Raw genomic sequence first — 22,267 nt, 5'->3', positions numbered from 1 at the left:
TCCAGTGCATGGTGATTAGTGAGCATCATCTCCACCACCTTCACCTCTTCTTGTGGCTTCTCCACTTTTGCTGATTGTGCTGCTTCCAGTGCCACCACCTCTGCCACTGTTGCCAGGACGCTATCATTGCACCGCTGCTGGCAAGCTACTACTGCCACCACTGGGCTGCTGCAGCCTTTCATCGCCTTGCCAGCGGTTGTCAGCCATTGCCGGACAGATCTTCATTGCACTGGCAGCATGGAGGCCTCAGGAAGATCACGAGGCCATAGCAAATTAGCCGACATTGTTGGTTCGCTCTTGTTATCCCTCAGGGGATTGAAGATTCTGGTGGCCATTTTGAAGCAGTTTAGGTGGGGAAAATCCTTGGTGGCCATTTTGTGACTCTGCAATCATGAGTAAAATGGCTTCCAATGGCTCTGATGCCAGTCTCCCTGGGTCTCCTCGGGATTCCCTTCCAGCCGTTGTTCCTCCTTCTGCTCCTATTGAAGTGGCTTCCAGGAAAAGGGGTGGACCGGTGAGGGAGGATGTTCCTAGGCCTGATAAAACCTCTAGGTCCAAACTACCTCAGGATAAGGCCCCAGAAAAAGACGAGGGCAAGACTACGGACTCAAGTCCCCGCAAGGCCAGGACCAAGTCCAAATACTGTGAGGGCCCCCTAAGATCTCCATTGGCCCCTACACCAAGAACTCAAAGCCCCCCATCGCTGAGGTCTCCACTGACACGGATGGTAAAATTTCCATGCCTGAGTCCCATCTTCAGCCTAAAGACGGGGTTGATTTCCAAGTGGAAGAGGGATCAGATGGTGAAAGGAGCTTGACTCCTGAATTGTATGTGGTCAACTCCAGCCCTCAGGTTTGCCACTCAAATCTCATCAGCCCTTTCCATACCTCCCCCCCAAAAGAGAGAGAGAGAGAGAGAGAGAGAGAGAGAGAGAGAGAGAGAGAGAGAGAGAGAGAGAGAGAGAGAGAGATCTAATTACTTGACTACCTTGGCTGTAGCTCACTCTCATATTGTCTATATTCTGCCTTCCACCTTACTGATCCCTTTAATAATGTGATATAAAATATGGTTAAAGTCATTAGTATATCAACTCTTTTTGTTATTAATCTTTTGTTACTAATCTTATAGAAAGTTTATTTTATCCTAGATTTAGTTCACATAGTTCATTGCTACTTCATGTTTGAAAGAATTACAGTCAGAAGAGTTTCTTATTGTACAAGTAGTGAAAACATTATAGTTTCAATAAACATGTTGATCCTCTAAAGCAAGGCATGTTTTCAACTTCACGTCAATGGGAATTCCCAACATGGTTTATTTCTCTTTAATTACAACCTTAGTTGATAATATTTCTTGAAATCTCTACAGATTTATTGAGACCACGTCAATTTTAGAAAAAACATGGTGATATTCTTGGAACAAAGGGGAGAAGTCAAGCTATCATACTCACAGACATTATTTCCAAAGAAATAAGGGTACACAATCCTTTTCTTTAATATGTATGGGTTGCTAGCTCTACAGCTGCAAATACTGCTTGCCAAAATACTGAATGTGACTGATGCTAAGATCTGCAAAGAGAAGGAGCCACATTCTCCAATTCATGTACACAATCAACCAGGAGATATTATTGTTGGCTTCATTACATCTCAGGCATACATAATTGATGATAAAATAACCTTTAACCTAGAGCCTTCTCTAACAGTGTTGGATGAAATTATGTATGAAATTGGCATTCTACTTTCATTTCTTAAATTCCAACATATTTTTGAGCAGCTACAAATTTAATCTATGTCTTGGGTAATGCAGAAAGTTAATCAAATTTTTTTAAAAAAAGGCTGGTGGAAGAGAAATTATATTTCTTACTTATTTACATGGGGTGAAATTTATTGTTATAGAAAAAAGTATGGAAGCATTTGGGTTTTGTATGTGACAAATATGGAAGATAATATGATATCTTTTGAGGTTTTTCCTTTTTCCCACAGTTAGACTGTGAAATGACTATTCTTTCCTCTTTCTTAAATAGTAGATATGTTTTATAGCAATTTATAACACTCATATTTGTAGGGGGTCTATTATTATGTTTTCTTTAGTTTTTATAAAAATTGAATAGTTTGATGAAGTTAGTCATCTGTCCAATTATTTTTGTTGATGCACTAGGTTATAGAATAAGAATTAGACACCTTTCTTAGAAATACTCTATTAAAATAAAACTTCCTTTATAGTATGGTGCCCAAGAATTACCAGCATATTACAGCCTTGACATTTGCAATAAAGGAAATTAATGAAAACCATCAGATTTTATCCAATTGCACTATGGGCTTCCACATCTTTGACAGTTATTTCAATGCAAAATGGAGTTATCGTGCTGTGATACAACTCCTATCTTCATTTGAGAACTTTGTCCCCAATTTTAAATGTAGCACCCAGAATAATCTGGTGGCAGTCATTGGAGGACTGGATCCAGATGTCTCCCTTTATGTAGCAACTGTCTTGGATATCTACAAAATTCCACAGGTAAGATATATTTCTGTTTATGTATAAAACATCTGTGCAATATTGGATCTGAGACAAAAGCCTATATGCAGAGATATCCAGTGATATCTCTGATTTTTTTAAAGGAGTAAGATATATATGGTGAAAAGCATCCATTGTTGAAGCAATTTGAAAAAAGGAAGAAAATAGCACACTATTTCTATGCAATACTGTTGTTTGTAGCTTATGTCATTAAATTCTTAATGACATGGATGCAGAATGTAGAAAAGGAATAATAATAACCTTCGACATTGACAAATTCACCATCAGTCAATTGTAAAAGGTAAAAAAAAATACTCAGAACAGCTTCCATCCAACAATATTGGTTACACTATCAAACATGCATATCTGCCTCTCCCAGGTCCTTGGAAAGGACTTTATACATAGACAAAAATACCAAACCCAGTCTGAACATCAGGCTGACTATGCAATTAACCATAATAGTAATAACTGGATTGCATGTAAAACACAGAAAGACAAAATGAATTAAGATAGAGTTAAGCATTTCCAAGCCTGTGAGTGATTCTGGTTGAATAGATAAATTAATGAGAGGAACACTATAGAGGAACACTATAATTCCAATTATGCCTCTGGCCAAAATAATTACCTGTTAAATGCCTTTTTTTTTAGCCCACACCAGTAATACATTAACAGGTGTCAAGATGCAGGGAAAATAATTCTCTGTTTATATTGTCAACAAGAATGTTACATTTTAATGCGTTCTTTTGTTGCTTTTAAAATAAAAACCAAAAATGGAGAAAAGCACAACGTAATAGATACATTGTCAAAGAAAAAAAAAACACCGAAAGTGCTTTAAAAATGGAAAATAGAGCAAAAGAAAAAGACAAAAAGTAAAATATAACATTTTATCAATAAAGTTTCAATTCTAAGCATGGTTATTAAAGTACATCTATATTTATAATAGATTTAAGTAACTATCATTATTATACTTTTTTTAATCTGCTGAATTGAAGTGAAATGGAGCATACATTTTTCTTTTTAATGCTGCATTGCTGCAATGTTGGGGAAATGTGAATATTCACAAAATGAATATTATTCCCAGATTAATTTATAATGTAAGATTCCAATTTTTATATATCTGAAAAATATTTTTACAGAAATAGATTCTTTTATAAATTTTTAAGGGTTCTCCAATTCTGAGAATATCTTCAATAAAATACAGTTACTAGTTAGTAATTTATAATTCATGAATGATGGTTTAGTTTTCCAAATCTGTAACTATATCATTAAGTTTACCTATTGTCAACTAATAAATATAGGAAGACAACAGTGTTAATATTTTTATTTGGGAGAACACACGCACATACTCACAAATAAACATTTGGTTGGATGGACAGCATTAGGATCTAAATAAATTAATACCCTACAGTCTCTGGAATCAGTTAGATAGAAACATAGGTAATATAGTGTCTAGCATTTTTCTCATGCTAAATTGACTTTATGGGAAAAACTAAAAATTGGGGGAAATGATGATATGGAAAAAGTGGATGAAACTGAACCATTTACTTTGAACGAAATGAAAGATAATGAACATGAATTTTTAATACACTCTGTGTTAAGAGATAAATATCATGGTCAAATGGCAGTTTAAAAATACAAAAAAAATTAACAACAATATTTGGACAATGTGTCATGTCATCATTATTGGACCCTTGCCCTTTTTCTCCATATCTCTCTTTAGCTCATATATGGCTCTCCTCCAGTGATGGATGATAAAACCCCAGGACTGCCTTTCTATCAGATGGTGCCAAGAGAATTAATCCAATATGTAGGAATTCTCTCTTTGCTTCTACATTTCAGATGGTTGTGGATCGGTATCATTGCTATGGATAATGATGATGGAGAAAGATTTATCCGAACAGTTGTTCCTCTGTTCTCCCAAAGTAGTATTTGTTTTTCTTTTATAGAAAAAATTCCTAAACCATCTTTTGATATTGATGGAAGAGAAAATATGATAAAGGGAGCAAGAATACATGATAAAATCATGCTCAATGAAGCCAATGTACTAGTTGTCAATGGAGATTCTTATTCTGTGGCTATTTTTAGATGGTTTCCATATCTATCTGAATTAGAACATGTTACTAAGAATCCAAGAGGTAAAGTATGGATACTAACAGCACAGGTGGAACTCACTTCATTTGTTTTTCAAAAGGATTGGGATGCAGAATTTTCCAATGGAGCTTTGCTCTTTGTAGTTCACTCCAATGATCTACCAGATTTTGAACTGTTTCTTAAAAATCAAAGCCCAACAACCCACAACCCAGATGGTTTTATCAGGGACTTCTGGCAACAAGCCTTTGGTTGTGTGTTTCAAAATCAACATCTAGATGAAGTGAAAGGAAAAATTTGCACAGGGAAAGAAGACCTAAAGAGTCTTCCTGCAACTTTCTTTGAAATGCAAATGACTGGTCAAAGCTACAATGTCTACAATGCTGTTTATGCTGTGGCCCATGCTTTAAGTGAAATGTCTTCTACAATAACTAGAGGACTCAAATATAAGGGAAAAAGAACGGCTAAAGGAGTAGATGTTAAGGTTCATGACTTGTGGAAGGTAATTTTTGAAATAAGTTTAATACTTTCCCCATTCAACCAAGTTGAAAGAGTTTTCTCATTGCAATCTATTTTGTATCCCAACTAGTTTAATAGTAGTAGGCATAGCTTCTACTACTGTATGGCCCAAGAGTCATTTATTTTTGTTTTGAAGACTAGAAAAGCTCGACACTTCTAGCAGATTTGAGATGGAAATCACTTTTCCAATGTCATTTGCACTATATTATAAATATATGAATTCATTTTACATTTTACAATGTTGTATAGTTTATTCCTGTGCTCAATATTGAAACTCCTCTACTGCAGTAAAGTTCCAGCACTAAACAAAAAAGCTGGTGAAAAAGCCAAAGCAAGAATGGCTGTGTGTCTATTCTAAAGGTACAAGGCAAATATAGTTTAATATGGAACATATATTTGATAGAACAGCATTTTATTTGTCATTGGCCAATAAAAGTACAATCAGTAAATAAACAACACCAATCTATTCCTTTACAACAAGAACTATTAGCAATCATTTGTGGGTGAAGCTTATTTCCAATATCATATGTCTTGAACAATAAATATATGAATTCATGTTCCAAAACCATTGTTGATTTGCATAGTTTATCCCTGTACTCACTATTGAAATATTTCTTAAGCTATGAAGGTGATGTACCAGAAAGCTGGTGAGAAAATTACTAGATAGAAAGGAAAATATTTAACTTGACATATGTATTTGATAACATCTTCACTAGAGTTTAAAGAGTACATTGAAGTCTGTATTTAGAAACGGTGCAGTGGCCTGGAGCTGGAGGTCTTGCCTCACAATCAAGAGGCTGTGAGTTCACACTGAGAATATATCTGCTGGAAAAAACCTCTGTGTGGGCAACAGAAAACATTCAGCTTCATTTAGTTGCCCAGACTCCACTCTACAAGGGATTATTGGGCCATTAAAAGAAGATGATTGACATCTGTCTTTTTAGTCTTCAGTATGATAGTAGAGGGAATTGGTAGCTCAGTGTCTAAGGCACTGAGTTTGTTGATCAAAAAAGTTGGCAGTTCAGTGGTTCAAGTCCCTAGTGCTGTCTAACAGAGTGAGCTCCCATTACTTGTCCCAGCTTCTGCCAACCTAGTGGTTCGAAAGCATGTAAAAATGCAAGTAGAAAAATAGGAACCACCTTTGGTGGGACGGTAACAGCATTCTGTGCCCCTTCAGGGTTTAATCATGCTGGCCACTTGACCACAGAGACATCTTCAGACAGCGCTGGCTCTTTGGCTTTGAAACTGAGATGAGCACTGCCCCTTAGAGTGGGGAACAACTAGTACATATGTGAAAGAGGAACCTTTACCTTTACGATAGTATCAGTAAAATTGGAATTTTTGAAAAGAAAAATCAAATTATGGGTTTTTTGGCAAGTTTTTATGCATGACCTATCCACCTTATCGTACCTTATCTTTTATTTTTGACCTTATCTTATCTTTTATTTTTGTCTTTTCCCTTTCAATCCAGCTCCACCAGTTTGTTAGGACCATCTCCTTCAACAATAGTGCTGGGGAAACTATCACTTTTAATCAGGATGGACAGTTGGAAGCTGGATTTGATGTGATTAACTGGATCGTTTCTTCCAATCAGTCCTTTCAACGCGTGAAAGTTGGAAGGGTGGACCCCCAGGCCATTCCAGGCAAAGTGTTCACCATCAATGAAAATATTATAACATGGCATAGTTGGTTTAATCAGGTATAATTTATTGATGTTTGAAAAGGCACATCCCTCAGAAGAAATCCCATGTGCATTAAAGTCAAATATTGCTTTAGCTTAATGTCGCTCATTAGGCAATCTATAGCAAATGAATTTCAACCAACTTCTATACTTTTGATATGCTATTGATTGAATTAAAATGATTACAGGAAACCGGAACCCATTTTATTCTATTAGATTTCTATCTTTTTAAACATGCTTACCTTGGTTTTGTCAAATTGGTTGTACTGAGAAATTTAGTTTGCAGAAAGAAAAAAATATTTTAAGTAGATTTAGTCCTTTGCAATGCATTAAAGCTGGTAATGACTTATATACATTATATTAACATGCAAAAAGTTACTTTATGTTTATTTAAGAAGAAATGTACAGTTCATATTATCTTTGTCATTATTCTCTTCTAAAGTTCTTACAACTTTTTTTTTTGAATTCAGAAAAGAGTTTTATTTCTTTTAAAAAACACAAATATTTCATCATTCGTCAATCATTAAAACATTGAAGTACAATTTTTTTGTATGCCCCTCCCTCCCTCCACCCCCCCAACCCCCCCTCCTCCCCTCTGACTTCCCAGAACCCGTACACAGTATAGATTTTTAACTAACACAGTCTAAAATCTATTGAGAAAAAAGAAATAAAGAAATTAATGACATTCTACATTGACCTTAGCTTCTTCTTACTGAACTAACTTTAAACAGTTTAAATCATTTCTGATCTTAAGCATAGGCTAACTGGAATTTCTTGGTCCCGTATTTATTTTGTATATAGTCAATCCATTTTTTCCAGTCTCGTTTATATCTCTCATTTGAGTGATCTTTAAGATATGCCGATATTTTAGCCATCTCAGCTAAGTTTGTGACTTTCAATGTCCATTCTTGGATTGTAGGCAAGTCTTCCTTCTTCCAGTATTGCGCCACCAACAGTCTTGCTGCAGTTATTAGGTGCAGAATCAAGTTAGTCTCTACCATTGTAAAGTCAGTACATATACCTAGTAAAAATAACTGAGGAATAAACTTTATCCTTCTTTTAAAAATATTTTGCATAACCCACCATATTTTTATCCAGAATGCCTTAACCTTTTGGCAGGTCCACCATATATGATAATATGTAGCATCGAGAGAACCACACCTCCAACATTTAGGCTGTACATTCGGATACATAGAAACCAACTTTTTAGGATCTAAATGCCATCTATAGAACATCTTGTAAAAATTTTCTCTCAGATTTTGAGCTTGTGTAAATTTCACATTTCTTACCCAGATTCTTTCCCATGTATTGGTTCTTCAATATTTTGAGCCCATTTTATCATACAATCTTTAACTAATTCTATTTCCGAATCCATCTGTATTAATACATTATATATCCTCTTTATATGCATTAAGCTTTGATCTCTTATTTGTTTAAACAAGTTATCCTCAACTTGGATAAAACCAGTTTTTTGGTCTATTTTCCACCTGGCCTGTAATTGGCCATACTGGAACCATGTTTGAACTATCTTCTCCTCTTTCAATAAAAGTTCTTACAACTTTTATTGCTCATTAGAATGTATAAGAAAAAAAGTTCCTTTTTTATGTCCCTGTAATTTCTTAATTCAGGGTAAAGTGAGGGCGACTGGATAGAGCTGAGCATTTACTGGCCAGAGGCCCTTCCTGACACCCTGCAGGGTTTGCAGCAGATATTTTTCTTTTCACTTTGGGAGAGAGAAACATTTGCCAGTACCTAGGATTGAACTCAATGGTGCACAGCCCTGAGTGTGCTGGTAACTTTAGGACTCTCTTGCCATTTTTTCAAATTTATTTTTATATGGCTTTTATGATTTCTTTAATTTTAAACAATCTAGAGTCACATACAATGAAATAGGTGATGAATAAATTTGATTAATGATAAATAGTATTGGACCCCTGATATGATGGGAATATTTGAAAAGGAGATTTATTTATTAAATTGATAAGCTGCCTATCTCCATGAACCAGCAACTCTGGGTGACTTTCAATAAAATGTAATTATATTAGTCACAATCACAACCTCTGTGCAATGCAGTGTCTCTGTGCACTTTTCCTATGTATTTAACTTTCAAGAAGTTGGAAATACACAAGATATTTCCCTTCATTTCTTTTTGCAACTTTGAGAAATTTCCAAGAGGATAATTTCCAGGTTAAGGTTTAATCTGTTGAATGTGTTTGTTTGTTTGTTGTGGGAGGATTAGGCACAACCCATCTCTCTGTGCAGTCAGAGTTGCATTCCAGGATCAAGGAAGAAAATGAGGGAGGGGCAGCCATTTTGTTGCTTTGATTGCATTCCATGTCCTCAAGGGAAGATTTCAAGCAAGAAGGGTAAGCATCTTAATGTAACTATTTATCAGTCATGTTATGATACAACATAAAATGTGGTGTTGGTGGTGGTTTGGATAGGATTCTTTGGGAATAATGTCTGTTGTTTCTATTCATTGAGATGTTATTGACTGAGGATTCAAGAGATACCTATGATGATAGTGCTTTACAATCACAGCTGACTTACCACATCCTATTATTGAAAGTTTAAGCAACCAACCCAAATGTACCATCTATATCATCTGAAGCAGGCTTGGCAAATGAAAGTTATGTCTTATCTAGAAAAGCAATGCAGAAGGTATAAGAGCCACATGTAGCACTCAAATCTCATGCATCAGATGAGAAGAAAGGAAAATATTGTTAATTAGAGTGCAATAATATTATTTACATTTATCTGAAATAAATAGGTTAGTGTTTCCTGAGGAATATCAAGCTCATTCTTAGAAATGAATTTCATCTAAGAAGTGGGAAAATGCAGACGTAAAACATTGCACCTGAAAAACATATCGAATAACTCCATGCAGGTCCACAGATTAAGCTACTGAAGATTGTAGGCTCATCGTTAGATTAATTTTTAGTCTTAATTGATTGAAGATGTATTGAATATATTATGGATGTTACTACATACAGTAGAACCTCAGGTCACAAATGCTTCTGACCACGACCAAATTGGATGCTGACCAAAGTCCTGAAATGGATTATGGCCATGACTGGAGGGTCCAATGTACTATGTACCTCAATGATTAAATCTGGCATGTTATGTAGCAGGTGTCTGTTTTTCAAATTTGAATTTAAAGTACCAGTGCAATTTAGCTTCTTCATTTTTAATACTTTCTTTATCTTATGGTCCCACTAGTTCTTGCTTGCAGAAAAATAATATTTCTTGCATATCTTCAAAAGTACGTTGTTTCTACTTGTCATGTTGCTATTTTAGCTAATCTATGTAGTCTTGAAGCAGCTAATTAGATGGTTGACTATTTCTTCAGCTTCTTTTTTTTTCTGATACCACCACCACCACCTCTTATATTGTTTTTTGTAACTTTCTGGAGATTTTTTTGAAAAGGCAATTGTTTTAAACAGCCAAAGTTTTTATTTAACTGATGAAGTATTGCACAGTTTTCACAGTCCTGATAAAAATAGTTCAATTAATCCTTCCCCCCCCCCCCGACTTCCCAGAACCCGTACACGGTATGGATTTTTAACTAACACAGTCTAAAATCTATTGAGAAAAAAGAAATAAAGAGATTAATGACATTCTAGATTGACCTTAGCTTCTTCTTACTGAACTAACTTTTAACAGTTTAAATCATTTCTGATCTTAAGCATAGGCTAACTGGAATTTCTTAGTCCCGTATTTATTTTGTATATAGTCAATCCATTTTTTCCAGTCTTGTTTATATATCTCATTTGAATGATCTTTGAGATATGCCGATATTTTAGCCATCTCGGCTAAGTTTGTTACTTTCAATGTCCATGGGGGGTCCAATGTCCAAGGGGGGGTGGGGGGGTGAAGGGAGGGAGGGGCACACACACAAAAATTGTACTTCAATGTCTTAATGATTGACAAATGATGACATATTTGTGTTTTTTTTTAAAGAAATAAAATAAAATTCTGTGAAAAAAAAACAACAACAAAAAAACAAAAATAGTTCAATTAATTAGAATTAGATGTCATGAGTACTAAATTATTTTTAGTTAATTTATTAAATTATTTTAGCTAATTATATACCTAATGTACATATGAAAAATAATGCAATAATTACCTAGAAGGGTAATAAAAAAGATCTCTCTCCCCCCCTCTCTCTCGCTTTCTTTTTTTCTCACTTTCTCCCCCTCCCTCTCCCTCCCTCCTCCTATCTGTCTCATATCCTATCTATTTCTGCATGCACACATAAATATGAATATAATTTATTCATTGGAGATATATATATATATATATTTGTTATATTTATGCTTATAAATAAATAAAGGGAGACTAGTATAGATCTATTTCAAGCTATTTAGCTCTCATCAGCTAGTCATACCCATGTTTGGGAATCGAACCTGTGCTCCATTGCCTCCCAGGCAGGGAGTTAACCATTTGAGCTACAGAGAACGACTCCTTATCAGCCAGCCAGGGTGGGAGGTATATACTTAAAGTCACAACCCCTGGTATGCCCAAGTATGGGAGGAAGGTCACGCTTCCACTCTCTGTCATTAGGCTCATCACAAGAGACCATCCAGACAGAAACCCAATATTTTTTACTGTTGCCTTTTTGTTACATTTGTTATATTTATGCTGATAAATAAATAAAGGGAGACTAGTATAGATCTATTTCAAGCTATTTAGCTCTCATCAGCTAGTCATACCCATGTTTGGGAATCGAACCTGTGCTCCATTGCCTCCCAGGCAGGGAGTTAACCATTTGAGCTACAGAGAACGACTCCTTATCAGCCAGCCAGGGTGGGAGGTATATACTTAAAGTCACAACCCCTGATATGCCCAAGTATGGGAGGAAGGTCACGCTTCCACTCTCTGTCATTAGGCTCGTCACAAGAGACCATCCAGACAGAAACCCAATATTTTTACTGTTGCCTTTTTGTTACATTTGTTATATTTATGCTGATAAATAAATAAAGGGAGACTAGTATAGATCTATTTCAAGCTATTTAGCTCTCATCAGCTAGTCATACCCATGTTTGGGAATCGAACCTGTGCTCCATTGCCTCCCAGGCAGGGAGTTAACCATTTGAGCTACAGAGAACGACTCCTTATCAGCCAGCCGGGTTTCTGTCTGGATGGTCTCTTGTGACGAGCCTAATGACAGAGAGTGGAAGCGTGACCTTCCTCCCATACTTGGGCATACAAGGGGTTGTGACTTTAAGTATATACCTCCCACCCTGGCTGGCTGATAAGGAGTCGTTCTCTGTAGCTCAAATGGTTAACTCCCTGCCTGGGAGGCAATGGAGCACAGGTTCGATTCCCAAACATGGGTATGACTAGCTGATGAGAGCTAAATAGCTTGAAATAGATCTATACTAGTCTCCCTTTATTTATCAGCATAAATATAACAAATGTAACAAAAAGGCAACAGTAAAAAATATTGGGTTTCTGTCTGGATGGTCTCTTGTGACGAGCCTAATGACAGAGAGTGGAAGTGTGACCTTCCTCCCATACTTGGGCATACCAGGGGTTGTGACTTTAAGTATATATATATATATATATGTTATATTTATGCTGATAAATAAATAAAGGGAGACTAGTATAGATCTATTTCAAGCTATTTAGCTCTCATCAGCTAGCCATACCCAAGTTTGGGAATCAAACCTGTGCTCCATTGCCTCCCAGGCAGAGGGTTAACCATTTGAGCTACAGAGAACGAATCTGTATATATATATATATATATATATATATATATATATATATATATATATATATATATATATATATATATATATATATATATATATATATATATATATATATATTAGATTTTTTACAACCCCTGGTAAGCCCCAATTATGGGAGGAAGCTAACTGCTTCCATCATCTGTCCTTCGGCTTGTCACAAGAGTCCATCACGACAGAAACCCAATATTTTTACTGTTGCCTTTGTTATATTTGTGTTTTTTTATTTGTGCTAGTCTCCCTTTATTTATTTACCAGCACAAATAAAAAAACATATATATATATATATATATATATATATATATATATATATATATATATATATATATACATACATACATACATACATACATACATACATACATACATACATACATATATATATATATATATATATATATATATATATATATATATAGGCATACATGGAAGGAAAGGAAAATATAAAGGTAGTCTTCCCGAAACAACAGTGATTGGGATTAGTATTTCTGCTGCTAGTCAATGAGGTCATAAACATGAGGCTTCCGGGGAGGGACCTGTTGCCGTCGGCAGCTTAACAGAGCTGCCCCCAGAGTTCTGGTTCGTTATCTACTCAATATCAAGAAGATAACTCTTTTTTCAGGCAAGGAAAAAGCAGTGAGGAATCTCAGCTGGTAAGAATCTTCTTTGAAGTTCACAGTTTGTTTCTTTTTGGGCTGTGGACGGAGGGGGAGGATCAACCCAAAGCTGAGTCATTCAACTCCGACCTGTACTTCGCAGCTGTTATTTACAGCACAAGACAGGAACCCCTCCCCCTTAGGACAATCTTTAGAAAATAGACTATTGAAAATCAATACGAGCAAAGACCAAACTTGTGAACTTTAAAATTTTTCCCTATCTGAAATACCAGCTTCAATGTTATAAAAATCTCTTTTGTTTAATTGTCTTCAAAATGGCGTTTACAGCTTCTGCATTTGTTATCTCCGGCTTCCTGGTACAGAATTAAAGGAATAACTTCTTATAATCTAATTAGATCTACTCCCTTAAAGCCTTCAAAGACTCTTTGTTGTTGATACAGAGACATTCCAAACATTCCAAACGGACTTTCTCTTTTGAAACCCTCCGTAAAACCCTTTGTAAAAAAAAAAAAAAAAAAAGGGTGGGGGGAGGAATTTCTTTTTCTCCAAACAGCACAGTAGATTAGCAATTTAGAATAAATAATTAAAAGCAAAATATAATGGCATCCAAATCAACCTCTGTGAAATTACTTCCGAAAACGTCTCCCATACCAGGCACAAAGGTGCAGCCCCCACCATCTATGCCCCCTAGTGGAGACATACTAACAAAAGAATTTTTCTTGGAAATGTTCAAAGAATCCAGAGAACAGAACTTAGAAATGTTTAGAGAGTCCAGAGAACAGAATCTAGAAATGCTTAGAGAGTTCAAAGATGAAATAAGGAATGAGATGGAAGCTCTATATGACAAATTCGATACTAGGGTCACTAAAATGAATGATAATATGATGGGAATTGTAAATGTGGTAACAGAATATATTTCTGGAATGGAAGATAATTTAGAAATTCTCAATGAAGCTAAAAATAACCTGATATCCAAAACTGAAGTGGTGGAACAAAAAATTGATAATGCTGAAAAACAAATTATTATGATACAGTATAAGCAGATGGAACTTGCATTAAGAGTGAGGGGGCTGCGTGAAGAAAAGCAGGAGAACTTAAAGCAAATGTTTTCTGAAGCTTTTGACCGTCTGGTGGGAAAACCGGGATCCAATTTTGATTGGCAGATTGACAAGACTTTTTGTGTTAACTCGTGGGCAGCAAAACAAAGGCAACTTCCCCGAGATGTGGTAATATACTTTGTTACAAGAGAATCTAGAAATATGATACTACAGGAGTCTTATAATACTAAGCTTCAAATTGGTGGACAGGATCTGATTGTTTTGAAAGAAATACCACCTCAAATGCTAAGAGCCAGAAGAGATTATGCCTTTCTGGTGGAAGAGCTCAGAAAGCGTCAGATACAGTACAGATGGGATGCCCCATTCGGTATTATAGTTACAATGGACAAACAAAGATATCGTCTCAGTTCTGTATGGAAAGCTCGTGATTTCTATCATAAGATTCTGAAGATGGGATACCCTGAATCTTCGGGATATATGAAAAACCACGAGACGAACAAGATAAACAGCAAACCACACAACCATCAGATAAAATGTATCATCTCCCTCTCCCGGAGGGGCAAGGAGTCAAGGAAAAAAGATCCAACCGTATGACCACCAGACAAACGGATAAACAAACTACCATGCAACAATCTCAACAATCGTTGGCCACTGATCAAGGAGCTACTGCAACAAGCTCAGAAGCTGTGGGAGGAGCCAAACCAAAGGTGAGACAGGCCTTGCGGGAGGCTCTAAAAAAGCTTCAGGCAACCAAAAATGACAACTAAGATTTTGACATGGAATGTTAACGGACTGAACTCTCCACAGAAAAGAAAGAAAATATTTCATTATCTCAAACAGTTTAAGAATGACATAATTTGTTTGCAAGAAACTCATATCAAATCAACCGATCAAAAATATTTGTTTAACCCCAAACTGGGCCAACATTTTGCGACCTCAGCCATGGAAAAGAAAAACGGCATAGTAGTATACTTAAGAAAAGACATTAAAGCTGAGCTAATTGAAGCAGATCCCTTTGGAAGATATATTGCATTAGATTTAATCTTAGAAGGGAAAAAGACGTTACTTTTGGGAATTTATGCTCCTAACCAACAACAAGATGGATTTTATAGAAATCTCCATGCTAAATTAGTACAGTGGGACTTTGAGTCTTGTATATTATTGGGTGACTGGAATGGCGTGATTGACACCAAAAGAGATAAGAAGACATCTCGCCCGAACACCAAATTCCGAGCTAAGTTACCCATACCCTTTTTTGACATGCTGGACGACTTTGAATTGCGAGACGCTTGGCGCGAGAGGCATGCAGAAGAATATGACTTTACCTTTTTTTCCAACAGACATCAATCCCTTTCAAGGATTGATTTTATACTAATTACAAATGATTTACTTTGCAGGGTGAAGAAGACAAAGATTATGGCGAGAGTTCTTTCAGATCATAATCCAGTCTGGATGGAATTGGGAAGGGTAGCCCAGGCAAGAAGGTCCTGGAGGGTGAATGAAAACTTATTTAGATATGAAAAGTATGTTAATGATTGTAAAAAATTGCTATCGGAATATTTTGTTCTCAATATGAATAAGGGTACATCTATGGAATATGTATGGGATGCAAGCAAAGCGTATATGAGAGGAGTATTAATGAATATAAACAAAATACATAGACACAAACAAGGGCAAAAACGAAAAGAATTGGAAGAGGAAATTAAAGGGAAAGAGTCAGAATTAACATTGAATCCAGGAGATACAAAGATTAGGGAAACAATTGCTATTTTAAAATCTCAGTTTGATATGCTGATCTCTGACCAGGTAGCCACCAGTTTATTATATGCTAAACATAATACTTTCTGCAATGCAAATAAACCCGGTAGGTGGTTGGCTTATCAGATTAGAAAAAAAAGGAAAGCTCGAAATGTATCCAAATTGTGTTACAGAGGGAAGGAAGTGTTTCAACAGGAAGAGATTCAAAAGGTATTTCGGGAATTTTTTACAGAGTTGTATAAAGGGGATAAAATTAAGGACGTAGATATAGACAAATACTTAGATAAAGAGAAAATTCCCCTAGTTAGAGAAGAACATAGGCATAAGCTGAATCAACCTATAACCTCTGGGGAAATTCTGCAGGCAATTAAACAATTAAAGTTAGGGAAAGCACCAGGCACAGATGGTTTAACAGCTGTTTATTATAAAAATTTACAGTTAGAAATGGTAGAACCCCTCAGAGAACTATTTAATAAAATTCAATCGGGAGGGAAAGTGCCCCCCTCGTGGAAGACTGCGTTCATATCGTTGATACCCAAAGAAGACCAAGACCTTACCCAACCAAAAAACTATAGACCTATTTCATTACTCAATGTAGATTATAAAATTTTTACTAAAATATTAGCAAATAGGCTAATGGTGGTAATTCAACAATTGATACATACTGATCAAACTGGTTTTATACAGGGCAGACAGATGAAGAACAACGTTAGATTAATTATTAACGCTTTAGAATACCTGGGAAAGAACAATCAAATCCCAGCCGCATTCATATTTTTGGATGCGGAGAAAGCCTTTGATCGAGTTAATTGGCAATTCCTGCTGAAGACATTGCAAAAAATGCAGATAGGAGATGGCTTTTTACGGTCAATTGGTGCAATATATCAGCAGCAAACAGCCCAGATCATTGTCAATGGAAGTCTGACAGACTCCTTTCAAATTGAAAAAGGTACAAGACAGGGCTGTCCTCTGTCCCCATTATTGTTTATTATAACTTTGGAAATACTGTTGAATAAGATACGGGGCTTGGGCGGTCTAAAAGGGATTAAAATTAGACAGCAAGAATATAGAGTCCGTGCATTTGCAGATGATCTGGTCATAATATTGGAACAACCGCAGGAATCTAGTAGGGTATTATTGAACACGATCAATCAATATGGTCAAGTCTCGGGATTTAAAATAAATCTAGGAAAAACCAAAATATTAGCTATAAATATGACTATCAAACAGAAGGAAGAACTGGGGGCGATGCTAAGATGTGAGGTAGTTAAAAAAGTTAAATATCTTGGAGTTAATATTTTAATCTCAAATGGGAAATTATATAAGCATAATTATGAACCACTTTGGCATAGTATACAGTTGGAGTTGAAAAGATGGGAAAAACTGCATTTGTCCTTGCTGGGTAGAATAGCGGCAGTAAAAATGAACATTTTACCAAAATTTTTATTTCTTTTTCAAATGTTACCAATACTTAAAAGAGATGCGAATCTTTCAGAATGGCAGAAGGGTATTAACAAATTTGTGTGGGCAGGAAAGAAGCCGAGGGTAAAGATGAAAATAATGCAAGATGCACGTGAAAGAGGAGGATTGAAATTATCTAACTTAAAATTATACTATGATGCAGTGGCATTATCTGCAATTAGTGACTGGATTCATCTAACTAATGACAGAATTTTGAATATCGAGGGATATGACTTGTTATATGGTTGGCATGCTTACCTGTTATTTAACAAAAAAATGGATAAGAAATTTAAAAATCATATCTTAAGAAATGCTTTATTGCGGGTTTGGAAAAAATATCAACATAAACTAAATGATAAAGTGCCCATGTGGGCAATTCCTAGACATGCAATTGAAAATATGAATGTAGAACAAAAACACGATAGAACCACCTATAGACAACTTCTTATCTCAGAAAGAGGGGTGATGCAACTAAAATCTTTAGAGGTACTTAAAGAAGAGAAGGTAGTTCAAACGTGGTTTCAGTATGGTCAACTACAGGCTAGGTGGAAAACAGATCAAAAAATTGGCTTTGTAAAAGTTGAGGATAATTTGTTTAAACAAATAAGAGATCAAAGCTCAATGCATATAAAGAGGATATATAATGTACTAATACAGATGGATTCTGAAACGGAACTGATTAAGGATTGTATGATAAAATGGGCTCAGAATATCGAGGAACCAATAATGCTTGAAACATGGGAAAGAATCTGGGTAAGAAATGTGAAATTTACACAAGCACAAAACTTGAGAGAAAATTTTTATAAGATGTTTTATAGATGGCACCTAGATCCTAAAAAGCTTGCCTCTATGTATCCAAATGTTCAACCTAAATGTTGGAGATGTGGTTTCTGTGATGCTACATATTTTCATATATGGTGGACATGTCGTAATGTCAAGGCATTTTGGATAAAAATATGGTGGATCCTGCAAAACATCCTCAAAAGAAGGATAAAATTCACCCCCCAGTTGTTCTTACTGGGTATATGTATTGACTTTACAGCAGCAGAGACTAATTTGGTTCTGTACTTAATAACGGCAGCAAGACTCTTGGTGGCGCAGTATTGGAAGAAGAAAGATTTACCTACAATTCAAGAATGGACTTTGAAAGTTATGAACTTAGCCGAAATGGCCAAAATTTCAGCATATCTCAAAGAACATTCAAACGAGAAATATAAACGAGACTGGAAAAAATGGATTGATTACATAAAAAGTAAATATGGGACTAAGAAACTCCAGATAGCTTATGCTTAGTATCAGTAACAATTTAAATTGTTTAAAATTTGGGTAACAGTAAGGAGCTGAGTTCAATGTAGAGATATTTTAGACTGTGATTGTCCAAAAGTTATACCACGTATGGTCTTTGGGAAGTTGGGGGGAGGGAAGGGAGGTGGGGATTTAGGGGGAGGGGGGAGGGGGGAAATACAATATGTGTTAAATTCCATGATTGCATTTGTATACTGTGGCTTTTCAATGTTAGTGCGAAAATAGAACAAACCGAATATACTGGAAGATAATAGAAATATACCGAAGGAAAGAGTCAAGTGAAAGAAGAAGGAGGGTGGAGAGGGTGAGAGAGAGGAGGAGGAGAAGGGAGGGAGGGAATGGATTAGAAGGAGTGACAGGGTTAGGGTTAGAAAGAAGGGGAGGGGAAGTAGGCGTAGAGGGGTGTGTGAGAAGGAAGAATGAAAGTTGGAGGGGGTTGAAAGAGGGTGTATGGTGGGCCAAGGTGGTATATTGGGTTTGTATTGTAGAGGGCATTTTCTATATAAGTGAAGGCCGTGTTTATTACTCAATGTTATATGCCCTGTGATTGTATAGAATGAAAACATAATTATATATATATATATATATATATATATATATATATATGTATGTATGTATGTATGTATGTATGTATGTATGTATGTATGTATATATATATATATATATATATATATATATATATATATATATATATATATATATAAAATCTATCAATGAGGTCATAAACATGCTGTCATGCAATTATGCCACTTATCAATGAAAATTCTAGCACTCCTTGTTGCCATTGTTAAACAGGGAAGGTCACAGATGTTGATTATGTAATCTGCAATCCTTGTGATTTGTTTGCAAGGTTTGTATTAGAAGGTGAATTTTCATTCCCCCTCCCTCCCCAGATATGAATGATTGCAACAAATGTTCAAATGAAAAATATCCAAGCAAGACCCAGGATTTCTGCATTCTGAAAACTGTAAGCTTTCTGTCTTTTGAAGAACCTTTGGGACTTTGCTTAGGATTGTTTGCTGTTTCCTTTGCGCTGATCACAGCCTTCATGCTTGGAATATTTCTGAAGCATCACAACACACCCATTGTCATAGCCAACAACCGGGACCTCACCTATGCTCTCCTAATTTCCCTCTTGCTCTGCTTTCTATCAGCCTTGCTTTTTATTGACCGGCCTGGGAAAATCTTGTGTCTCCTATGCCAAACCACTTTTAGTATGATCTTCTCAGTGGCTGTTTCTTGTGTGCTGGCAAAAACCATCATAGTTGTTCTGGCTTTCTTGGCTACCAAGCCAAATTCTGTATTGAAAAAATGGGTGGGGAAAAAAATTGCTTATTCCATTGTTCTTTTCTGTTCCCTTATTCAATCAAGCATATGTATTATATGGCTGTCAACTGCTCCTCCCTTCCCAGATATTGACATGGACTCAATGGAAGATCAAATTGTTCTGGAATGTAATCAAGGTTCCGTGACTATGTTTTATTCTGTGCTGAGCTATCTGGGGTTTTTGTCTATGGTAAGTTTCATGGTGGCCTTTCTTGCCAGGAAGTTACCAGATACTTTTAATGAAGCCAAATTTATCACATTCAGCATGTTGGTTTTCTGCAGTGTTTGGTTATCCTTTGTTCCAACTTACCTGAGCACTAAAGGAAAATATATGGTAGCTGTGGAGATCTTCTCTATCTTAGCCTCCAGTGCTGGACTGCTAGGATGCATTTTTCTCCCCAAGTGTTTCATTATTTTATGGAGGCCTGAGCTAAACAGTAGGAAACAGTTAATGAAAAGAAAGAAATAATGTTTTGGTAATAATTTACAATCTGGTTCTCTGGATGTTTTCTTCTCTTGTTTCCTATGTATAACTTTTTTTCTCTTTTCCCTTTAAGTTAAATATTATGCATGGCTGGCATGGTTAGATTTCCTTTTTGTGAAAAATTATGTATCGTCTAAATGAATTCCTAAAATGAGTTGAACATGCATCTTAGCTTAGAAAACTTTAACACTAAAGGTACAAATTGGGCTTCCTTGAAGAAATGGAACAGTTGTAGAGCTGAGACTGTGTATGCGCATAATATTGTCAAGATGGGCTCTACAAATGGTGTTAGAAAGAGTAAGTCAGCATTTGAGTACTTTGACTTGCTCTATCAAATGATGTTTGGTTAAGACACATGTAGTTAATATACATGTAACATTAGTCTTTTAGCAAGCACCATGATCTTGGTAGTTGATTTTGACCTGTTTTAAATAGTACTTGGTAAAACATATAGCAATAGCAGTAGACTTATATACTGCTTCATAGGGCTTTCAGCCCTCTCTAAACGGTTTACAGAGAGTCAGCATATTGCCCCCAACAATCTGGGTCCTCATTTTACCCACCTCGGAAGGATGGAAGGCTGAGTCAACCCTGAGCCGGTGAGATTTGAACCGCTGAACTGCTGATCTAGCAGTAGCCTGCAGTGCTGCATTTAACCACTGCGCCACCTCGGCTCTTACCTATGAAATATCTGCATCAGGCCACTATGCACATGTAAAAGTAGTAAAGCATCATCTGTATAAAGAGAGATTGAAATGTGTCTATATCCCAATGCTGAAAAATAGAAACTGTATTGTTCAATCTGGCTATAAAAAGATAGATAAATAGACTGAAAATAAGGGATGCCAAAAATGCATCCTTCTATATATTCAGAATATTTTACCTATGAACTTTCATTCAATTTCATTCAAACCATTTCTTAAGGAACTGAAAATTTTCTGTCCTGCTGTGGACTATCAGATGTGGTCTTCAAGGGGAAAGCTCTAACCACAGAGGTGCAAATGAATCTCTGCTCTTGGGATGGTAACCATTAACTTCATGCCTACAAGTTTCTCTTTTGCTGCTACACTTACTCACATTTTTCATATAAAACACAAATTATATCCAAAAGCAAGCCAAAGTGTTATAAATCATTTGGTGGTAGTGCTTCACATTTGTTTATATTTTTTCTTCCTTTTTGATATATATCTGTGTTTGTTTGTGTCAGAGTTTGTTGCAGAAATCAAATCCAAAAAGCACACACAGGTAACTAATTCAGCAGGATTTATTAACTTCTCTTTGGATATAATACATGAAGTAAATATAAATCTGATTCTTCCAATGTGGTAGATACAAGCAAAACACAAGCAGAGGAGAGATTGATTTCACTCCAGCAGCAGATTAGTTTCAGTTTCAGTTCTCAGAGCTTAGCACAGCCAATTCACCCCCAGGATCCTTACTGTCTCAGCTTCCATTGGCTGACCTTGTTACTGAGCCATTTTTATTGGCTGACCTTGTTACCGTGTCCCTGCCAGGCATGAATACACTGACAGTTTGTGTTAAGGATTTATATTACTACAATTCTCAAATGGTGACTCTGGGAAGCATACACTGATTTAAAAGCAGAAGCATATAAAGAAAATGTACAATATGGGTTAATTTATGATGTCACAAATACAGAAAATAGGGGTAGTATAAAAATAAGGATAGATAGGACTTCCTGTGGTGAT

At 36.0% G+C, this 22,267-nt stretch overlaps 1 protein-coding gene across 1 annotated transcript; it reads left to right on the top strand.

Annotated features, from left to right (window-relative positions):
* The first annotated feature begins 400 nt into the window (after positions 1-400).
* Positions 401-20,543, top strand: LOC116521560 (vomeronasal type-2 receptor 26-like). The gene is made up of 7 exons (XM_032236219.1): positions 401-644; positions 1,511-1,715; positions 2,220-2,511; positions 4,232-5,101; positions 6,590-6,817; positions 9,039-9,165; positions 19,642-20,543. Exons 1-7 carry the CDS (start codon positions 401-403, stop codon positions 20,541-20,543), a joined length of 2,868 nt encoding a protein of 955 aa, XP_032092110.1.
* The last annotated feature ends 1,724 nt before the right edge of the window (positions 20,544-22,267 follow it).

Source organism: Thamnophis elegans, chromosome Z (genome assembly GCF_009769535.1).
Source record: "Thamnophis elegans isolate rThaEle1 chromosome Z, rThaEle1.pri, whole genome shotgun sequence".
Taxonomy (NCBI): Eukaryota; Metazoa; Chordata; class Lepidosauria; order Squamata; family Colubridae; genus Thamnophis; species Thamnophis elegans.
Note: the sequence above shows the minus strand (reverse complement) of the source record. Positions and strands in the feature narration are given on the sequence as shown.

Excerpts from the sequence above, each read along its gene's own strand:
- LOC116521560 (XM_032236219.1), top strand. The coding sequence starts at position 401 with ATGGCTTCCAATGGCTCTGATGCCAGTCTCCCTGGGTCTCCTCGGGAT. Across the intron at positions 6,818-9,038 it reads GGCATAGTTGGTTTAATCAG|GCACAACCCATCTCTCTGTG; the intron begins GTATAATTTATT and ends TGGGAGGATTAG. Across the intron at positions 9,166-19,641 it reads GAAGATTTCAAGCAAGAAGG|ATATGAATGATTGCAACAAA; the intron begins GTAAGCATCTTA and ends CTCCCTCCCCAG.